The 9,363-nt window shown below is 43.0% G+C and overlaps 1 protein-coding gene across 1 annotated transcript; it reads right to left on the bottom strand.

The window, feature by feature from the left end:
* Nucleotides 1–480: 480 nt before the first annotated feature.
* Nucleotides 481–8,756, bottom strand: LOC129746583 (uncharacterized). Its single transcript, XM_055740314.1, has 3 exons — nt 8,326–8,756; nt 3,695–3,805; nt 481–3,609 (listed from the first exon to the last, which is right to left on the bottom strand). The coding sequence occupies exons 2-3, from the start codon at nt 3,786–3,788 to the stop codon at nt 2,021–2,023; spliced, it is 1,683 nt and encodes a 560-aa protein (XP_055596289.1). The 5' UTR covers nt 3,789–3,805; nt 8,326–8,756; the 3' UTR covers nt 481–2,020.
* Nucleotides 8,757–9,363: the final 607 nt, after the last annotated feature.

Below are 9,363 nucleotides of genomic sequence, written 5' to 3'. Positions count from 1 at the left end.
ATATTTTATGCAAAGTTTTTGTCTTACACATACGAATAATTTTTCTCGACATCGGAAAAATAGATACCAACAGGAAATGCGATAAATTAAGGTGCAATGTGGTGCAATTATAGAAAATGGTCATTGTGTACTTCTGACTCTTTATCAGTTCTTCAATTTTTTTTTACCAGAATCCCAATCATAATTTAACGTATTGTTATTTCTTTTTTTCTTTTTCTTTCTCTTTCCTTACCTGATTTTTGTCATTTAAGCGGGTTAAAACATTCAAAGCAAAATTGTTGTATTTTTTTAACTTTCGTAGGTTTTGTCGTGAAAGTTTTAAAAACTTAAAGAAAATAAATATAATTCATGATTATGTTGCATTGAATTTTTGTATCGTTTTTACCGATGGAAATCTCGGAAAAAAAGATCAGCTTTCGAGAGAAATAGGTTCAACAGCTCCCAGGGATAGTGATATTAGTCGTCAACAAACAACTCTCGTTCAATGTTTTTAAAAATATATATATTTAAATACATAAATTTGATACAAATTATACATTTGATTTTTTTCACTTCTACACTTGCCGCTGCACTCTTTTTACTCTTGAATATGATTTTAAAATGTTTGTTGTTTGTCGTTTTTAAAACTACCGAATAATAGCTACTTCAGTAATCTTGTTGCAGTAGTACTGATTTCGTTCCTAATTTGTAAGTAGATAATAGTGTAATAGTAGTAAAGTAATAGTTGTAATTTTGTTTACCTCCGTGTGAGGGTCTGTGTTTTTCTTTCTATTGTGTTTTTTTATATCAAAGATCAGTTCTGAAAGTCACCATACAACTTTATGTGGAAAGTATAGTTTCGAATAAATTGATTGGTTGTTTGCTACGCTTAGGGATTAAAATTGTTTTACGGCTAATTAAATTCCTAGCTTTAATAGTTGATTTTTGTTTGTTTGAAAGATAAATAGTCGATCGCAATTGTTTGGGAACTACTGATAAAGGGGGCGGTTCAATCACCTAGTTTTATATCCTGGTGTTGACATCAAAGATATAACAGTTGATTTTTTAAATTGAAATTTCAGAAATTTCCTTTGATTTTGATTCATCCTGAAACGTACCGTTTTCTTTCTTACTGCGAAAGCACAAAGATTGTTCACAGTCTGCTGAAAATAATAAATTAAAACTTCTCTTCTTAACGTATAAGCATTTTTTCTCATCATCCGTTCTTATGTGGTCACTGCTTTTGTATAAAAATACATAAAAAAGTCACTTTGTATTCTGTCTGCTGTTTCAAACAAATAATAATATATATCACAATTCCGAAACATGTTTGCCCTTACGTGCTAATACAAGTCTGTTTTCACTTTTCTTCGCTATACACAGAGTGTAGTTGTCTCTGGTCTCTCTGTTTCTCTACGTTGATGTTCACTTGATACGTAAACCTACAATCTTCCCTGAAGATAAACGTTATACTTTCAAACTGCCTTCACAGGCCCCCCTCAAGGCGTTCAACAAACACTTCGTGAATCATCATCACACTCCATGCTATGTGCCAGTGGGAAGGCCGACGAGCAGCTGAGGTTCTAATCTAGGCTATCATACTTGGACTGTTTTAGAGGTTCTCACTTTCCGTGTGTGTTCCCTTCGGTTACCTGTTTTTTTCACATATTGTATTATCATTTCTTTTGTTTTGCATCCGCCGACCAACAGCAGAGTCTTTTAAAGATTTTAGTTTTTTTTTAAAGTAAAGAAAAATAATAACAAATAGGACAAAAATGCTATCTTTCCAACTTACAAGTTTAGTAATAAATAATTCAACTTCGACTGCACCGGTTTTTTTTCTGTTAACCATTTCTTCACGTTTTATCTTACAAAGCCTGCATTCACCGCACTTAGTTTTGCACTGTATCTTTTTTGCAGCTCCGTTCCAGTGTTCTCCGATTTGTTCTTGCCACTGATATTTGTACCTACCGCTTCCAGCCGAACGGTTGTTATCACATTGCCGTGCGAAACTTTTGGTTTCGTTAGAAAGTGTAACGGTTTACTGTGCTGCAGCCGTTACCCCGAATCCACTGCCGGCGGTGTTGGAAATCATCATGTTCTTGATGGTGGCCACTTCGGACTCTAGCCGGGCTAGCTTGGACTGCAGGTGGATGTTCTCTTCGGTCTTTTTGCTGATCACAACGGACGCGGGGATGGAGGTGATTTTGCCACCGATGATGTTGGCGTCGATTGGTGACACCGAAGTCGATGGAGGCGAAGGAGGGATCGGGACCATCATCTTCTGTTCGGCCTTGGTGGGCCACTCGGTGGAAATTCCGGAGTCTCTTTCGTCCGAAGAACCGTCTCCATCATCCCAGGGTGAGGACGAACGCAGGTTGGGTTCCTGTTTGATGTTCTGCAGGGCAAGGAGAGCGGTGGCTGCGTCCTTGTCGCCGAGATGGGACTTGTGGCGGAGTTTGACCGGTAGGCTGTTGTTGTGATCGTGGATGTGTTCACGATCGTGTTCATTATCGCTGGAGCTGCTGTGACTGCTGGTGGATCCGGTTCCGTTGGAGGTTTCATAAGGTGAAGGTGCCCGACGGCTGAGGTTGAGAACATTGGCCGTTAGCGGTATCGGAGACAGGTAGTTGGCATAGCTGATGGGGTACGCGTACGGTGTGGAGTACGGATGGTGCGGGATATGGGATCCATTGATGTGCGAGTTTACTGAGCCAAAGGGGGCTTGCGGAGTTGCAGGAACTTCATCACGCTCGTTGTTGCGTTCACGATCACGATCACGGTGCTGGTCGGGGTGTGGTTCGCTACGCATGTGGTGCGGTTCGTCGCGTTCCATCATTTCGACACGAGCCAAGGGACTTCGGATCGTGGACTCGTGCTTGTTGGACTCGACTCGAACACCGTTCATAGGTTCGTAGTCCCGATAGATGGCTGCCGAGGGTGGATGATGGTTGTAGAGCGAGTTGGTGTGCTGAATTGTGATCTGTTGAAGTTGTGAAGCAATCGATTGTGGTGGTGGAGGTGACTCGATGTTTGGATTTGGGTGGATGACTGCAGTTTGTTGGGATTGCTGTTGAGGTTGTTGAGGCTGCTGGATAATTGAAGCCTGCGGATGTGACTGTAGTGGGTGATGCAAGGGTAACTGAGGGACTGGATGAGGCGACTGAGGTACTGGAGTCCTCGCCAATGGGAATACTGTAGGGGTGTTAACTTTCACTCGCTTCGTTGCACTCAACACCTGCTCATTGGTAGGAAGCGTAGCCAGAATTTGATCTACGCTGACCAGATTTTCACCACAGATATTGTACTTGCTCTTAATAGCATCCAGTTGGGCTTTCAAAACATGATTTTCCTTAGTCAATTCAACAACCCGCTGTTCCAACACCATATCATTGAGGCGACGCTTTTCCCGACTCCTTTTGGCCGCTTCGTTATTTCGACGCCTCCGATCCCAGTAGCTTTCATCTTTCTTGGCATCCGGGATGAATTCACGCTGTTTCCGCTGTGAAAATAATTCCTTCCGCTTGAGATGGGCGGCCAAATCGTAGGGATTTCCGTTGAAGTCCGATTCTGGACTGGCAGGACTTGCTCGTCCTGTTGAGTCACTGCTCATCAGCAAGGCACCGTGTGCTGTGGAACAAACAAGAACATAAATTCACCGTTAGTACTGCAACCTATAAAGATGGAAGCTCTCAGCTAAATTGCTTGTACTCACCAGGCATGTTGGAGTTGTTATGGTTCTGGCCAGGTATTTCACCGTTGATTGGTGAACCGTTCTGCTGCCGTGTTACAAAATCCGCAACCATCATAGTTCGTCTTAGTACATCTGCAATAGGCGGAGGAATGGCAATAACAACTCGATTAGTGAAAACGTGCAACGAACTGCGGCAGCTGTTAGCTACCATACGTACAGAAATGGGAATATCAACGTGTGTGAATGTGCGCTTGTTTGCCTATATTATACGATAGTTATAAACTCTTGTTCAACTACGCCGTTCTTTTGCGTTTGCCTGTGGTGGAAAACTTGTGCCCTCTTTCCTGGTGTTTCTGCTGCTTGAGAACACGGGGAAGTTCCGGGATTGCGGGGGCAGTGCACCGGATTGTGTGTTGTAATCAATAAAGTAAACGAGCCGTCGACCGAGCGAGAGAGAAAGAGAGTATGTACGATCTACGGAATGCACGTGAAGTAGACATGTGACAACGTGCGCCGCTAGAATGGCATTGCCGCATGTTTACAACCGAACCGAAGGGAGAGATTCCGGGTCCAGGTGGAAGGTGCTAGCGTGTTTGGGCGGAAGGAGACGCAAGCGTGGCGGCTATTGATTTTTATCATCATGTAACATATCAACGACCGACCGGTGGCCGTAGCGACTTAAGGGTGATGAAGGATTGTTCCAACGAAATTATCACGTCATCCGGAATCGCTAACTGGCAGGTGGCGCTGTGATAAGCGGGGCGCGCTCACCGGGTGTAACAAAACAAGATGAGGAAAGATGAACGTGCCGTTTAGAATGAGTTGTTTGTATGGCTGCTGCTGATGACGATGAAGTTGTTTTGCGGCGCTTTGTTAGATGGAAGATTATTGGAAGGGTAGAAATATGATCACGTTGCCTAATCGTCTGGAGAACGCGACTGGACCGTTGTAAGAAGAATGAATTATTCTTGATTTGAATAAAGTAGGATGATTTTCAATGTTCAGGTATTTGATAACAACATCACTGGATAACGTTTACGCAACAATTTTTATATTTTATACGACACAAGTGCCACATGGATGATAAAGTGTCACTGATAAAAAAACGCAACAAATAATATATTCTTGGAAATCAGGTTAAAATATGTATCTTCAACCCACGAAAAAAATCTGTTATGGCTGCACGAGCCGCCAGACAAGTCAATATTGATTTAAACAAATACGAGAAATTTGCTCGACAAAAAAAAAACAAAACAGATGGGCACGTGTACGACAGTAAATATTCCTCAGCTGTTTTCAAGTACGTATTACTTAACACGAGCTCATCAGAAAATTTCCCACCATCTGGGAAGAAAATCCTTGCTATCATTGATACTAAACTGTAGGGAGATTATCAACTATTTTAAAACATCGCAGAAAGATTATTAGAACAAAACAACAACAGCTTTGGGGAAAGCGAACCAAACTAAATCAAAATGATCAAAACGTGTGAGCACTTAAACTATCTCACGCTGTCATTAACCGGTAAAGTGGAGCAACCAAATCCCACCCATCAACAACCGAACCTACACTCAACTCGAGGAGGAAGATTTCCTCAGGTTATCTACCCTCGTAAGTTTGTGTTTGGGTACCTGCGTTCTGGGAGACTAAACGATGCCACGAGTGTCATCAGTGAATGATTCAAATGGACGAGCCGAAGAATGGTGTGGCTTGAAAATTTGCTATTTTCTCGTATTCTGTTCTGGAACGCAAAAGATGTTACTATTGCACCAGAATAAGTGATATCTCATTTGATAATGAGATGAAAATTAACAGTATATAATTTATTTTTTTTGCAAACATTTTCTGGAACTGAAACAAACTTATACATTAAAAAAACTATCGAAATGGAACAACTCTTTTTTTTAACCCTTTGGTCACAAGCCATTGCTGAACCACAAAAGCCCATAATTCTTTCTTTAGTTGGAACGTATTTTTTTACACAGAAATGTTTGTTCAAATCGATGTCTTTGTTCGGCACCATCATTTGAGGGCTCTTCAAATCATGTGTATCAATTTAGGAAATGTTGATATACATTTCATAAATACACAATTTCGACACTATAGGTGGGTATTCTAACGGCTAAAATATTCTTCTCATATATATTATCGTTGTTCTTAAGAACCTTCTTAAACTTTTGAAATCTTTTCACAATGTTTGAAAAAATCAACTATTAACTATTCTTTATACTATATGAACCTATAAAAACAACTTCAAATTGTATTGATTCACTATTACTTTGAAATGAAATGAAAATTTGAGATAGATATTCATCTTATAACATTACAGTGAATCTTGAATTTAAATTTTTTTGTTATCAACCAAACAATTCTGGATGAGTAATCTGTACCCATTTCCGAAAAATCAAGCCACACTACCAGCTAACCTAGGCGCGTGTACGATTCGGGAGCTACACGTGCAAGTAATTCCCGGCATCGAGCTTGCGATGTGCAAGTATAGGAAGGTAATAAACAATTTCATCTTCTGGTTATAGGTAGTGCTATCAACCAGCATACTCAGAAAATACTATTTGCCAAGAACGTTCAGGAATAAGCGGTGCAGATGATGTAAACACACATATCGGTCATTGGTTATTCATGATTCAGGCAACAGTCCCAGAACCTATTTCATCATCCTGCTCAACTAAAACGCGATTACCGTAACGTGCTGCTGCTGCTGTAGGTTGCTTGCTGATTCGACAAATGATGGAAAAATTAGTTCATTTGTGGTTGTAGTCCACCTGACTTCGTGATAGGTTTATTTTTGCTTTTCTTCTACTTGTTGTAAATCGGTAGGTTTACACAAAGATGAGGTGGAAACAAAAACAACAACAGCAGCGACTACAAACAACGAAAACGGTACCACTCACTCAGCATGATTAATCACTAATTTGATTGAGAAATTGCCGCCGCTGCACAACAACCCGTTATATTGCAACGAAGGTGCACGGGTTCGATTGAAATCAACACCTTTAAGGAACAGCGGTCGATGTACAGGGTAGGTGGAAGCGAGCTGAACGAGCCGCCATAGGTCACTGTCCCAAAAATATCCCCACTGCAGCAGCAGTCTGACTGACTGCGAGACCGAGATGCTTGCTTATTGCGACTTTGCGCGTCACTTTTAGAACCCTATTGCGACAGAACGAACGGGGGAGCGAGCGAGAACGTACAACAACAACGTAGAAAAAAGTGGAGCGCAAAACGTGCCTCGCTCGGTGAGAATCCGGCGGCCGCGTGACTGTTCTTGAAAAGGGGAGCCGCATTCGTTGGCTCTGCCGCGCGCCATGCTCTCGCGGGCGCGCAAAAAACAAACTGTTTTGTATTACGCCATCGTTGGTGCGCCGTTGAAGCGCCCTTCAAGCGCGAGGGGGGAAATCATCGACAGTCACGACAGTCATCATCATCAGTAGCGATTCTTTAGAGTACTCGCACCCGCAATTTTTTCCTTCTCAATTTAGAGTTTGTTATTGTCTCTCGTCGATTGGCGGAAAGCACACACGCGTTCAACGGCCTCTGAAAACGATTTTCTTTCTTACGAAATGCGGCTCAAATTTGGTTTGTTTGGTTGCATGCACTTCGGAAAGGTAGCACATTCGTGGTCTGACCATCACTGTTCTTGTCTTTCAACACAACACCGTTTTTACACTGTTGCACGTTTTCGCGGTCTAAGAATAATTGCGAGATGACCGCTGCCGATGATGATTAGCAAATCGATGAGCAATACTCGTGACTTGCACTACTCGAAAATACCTGACAACAACACTTCTGGAGCGTAAAATCCTGACTAATCCCGACCGGCCCGAGTGAGTGCGTGCCAGCGCAAGTGATGACGTTAACGAGGAAATCGCTGATTCGACGGGAAATAGGAATACACTAACTATGAATCATCAATACTCAGCGAGCACGCGGTAGTCGGCGAAGGCAGGTGTAAATTTTAGGTTCGATTGATTATTTTGAATGTTTTGCTTTTATTTGCACTGTGTTCCTTTCATTTTTTTCTCTGTTCCACACCACTGCGGTTCAATCGCACACCAATTTCTGCGAACGCCTTGACAAGTTCATCGTCCTTTTCCTGCCGGCTCGCGTTCGGCAAAGCAGTCCATGACCGCGGTCAAGGACACATCGTAGACGTTATGTGACTGTTTCTCTGTTGCTTAGTTTTAAGTTCCCTCCCCTGTTTAAGGTCCAATTCACCAAAACAAAAATGTGCAATCGGGTCCTTGAGGTCAAAGAATTTTTGCAAACGAGAAACAACAAATGCATGCATCACATGAATTTAACTGCCTTTGTTGTCTGAAGCCGCCGCCGCCGACGTCGACGGGCCGATTCTCGGTTCACAGAACTCTCTTCCAAAAATACGCCAACCCTCGATGCAGGCTAAACGCCCGAACGAAGCGCCCCCATTACCCGCTCATTCTTCCACCCATCAAATGATCCACATAAACGCAAAAGAACGAATTAGCAGACGAAAAAGAATCAACATAAAAACCATAAAACTTGGCATATCTGTGCAAGCATGACACACACGAGGCGGAATGCTCCCCTTATTTTTTGTTCTATCTTTTTTGGATTTCCAGGGTACCCAAGAATAAGAACCCAGTAACAACACTCACTGTCTAACACTCTGTCTGGACGAAGTTTTTTTTCTGCTCCTGCTGCAGCTCCTTCTGGACGACGAAGACGACGACACTCCAAGGTCTCCGGAAAAATGTTATTATGCTTCACACACTCCTCACACTCTGCGCGTTTGAAGTAATCCGTTCTTCTGCACTGTCTGGCGCTTATAGAACTTATTTTTTGTATGTTAGCTTCACTTCGCAACACTCTGCTCGATTGCAGCAAAATATGCTCAACAGTATTATTGAAACTCTTGTGTGTAAATCCCCCACAACTTGACACGGGTTCAGCACTTGAAATAATCCACTGATGGAAAAATCGCGGAAAATTAGCCGCGACAACACTTGACGACTCGTCTCGAAATTGAGACTCCTCCGAGAACCGTTCCAAGCTGTCTGTCTGTCTGGTGTTGACCGAGATTCGGGCTCTACGGCACTACGGTACTTGTAAGATTTGCTTCCACCGAAAAAACGGAATATCAAAAGCTTTCAAACAGAAATGCACAAACAATTCGGGACCGTTGTACGATTCGCGTGCTCTCTCGACGGGGGTATGTAGAAGACTAGCTCGAAACGCTCCCAGAAAGGTGCCATGAAGTGTGTCTCGGCTCGTCGAGCGCGCTCGCTGTTTTGCTGCTTACTGTTCCCCATTGGCGACCGAGTCGGAAAAGGAACGGTTCCGTACGCGAGGCACTGCGCTGGGGCGCAACGGAATGGCACCGCGCACCACGGTCCCCCCGTGTTTCTCGCGTGTGCGCCTCAACCGGGGAGTTACGAATCAGCGGCCAAAGCAGTCGTCGTAATACATAGCGCAATAACCGTCAAGCGCGCGGAGAGCTGGAGAGAACGTTCCTAGGCGCGCAAGGGAATGAAGTAATACTTTCCTCCTGCTGATGCAAACTAACCCGACTAACGTCGTCGTTCACGTCTGTTATTGTTGTTGTTATTGTTACCGTTGTCGTCGTCGTTGTCGTATTATGTTGATGTTGGTCTTGAACGAGGAGACGACAATGACGATGACGATGATGATGATGA

This window comes from Uranotaenia lowii, chromosome 2 (assembly GCF_029784155.1).
Source record: "Uranotaenia lowii strain MFRU-FL chromosome 2, ASM2978415v1, whole genome shotgun sequence".
Classification (NCBI taxonomy): domain Eukaryota; kingdom Metazoa; phylum Arthropoda; class Insecta; order Diptera; family Culicidae; genus Uranotaenia; species Uranotaenia lowii.
The sequence above is the reverse complement of the archived record's forward strand: the minus strand, read 5'-3'. Positions and strand labels throughout refer to the sequence as shown.

Excerpts from the sequence above, each read along its gene's own strand:
- LOC129746583 (XM_055740314.1), bottom strand. The coding sequence starts at position 3,788 with ATGATGGTTGCGGATTTTGTAACACGGCAGCAGAACGGTTCACCAATC. Across the intron at positions 3,610-3,694 it reads TAACAACTCCAACATGCCTG|CACACGGTGCCTTGCTGATG; the intron begins GTGAGTACAAGC and ends TTTGTTCCACAG.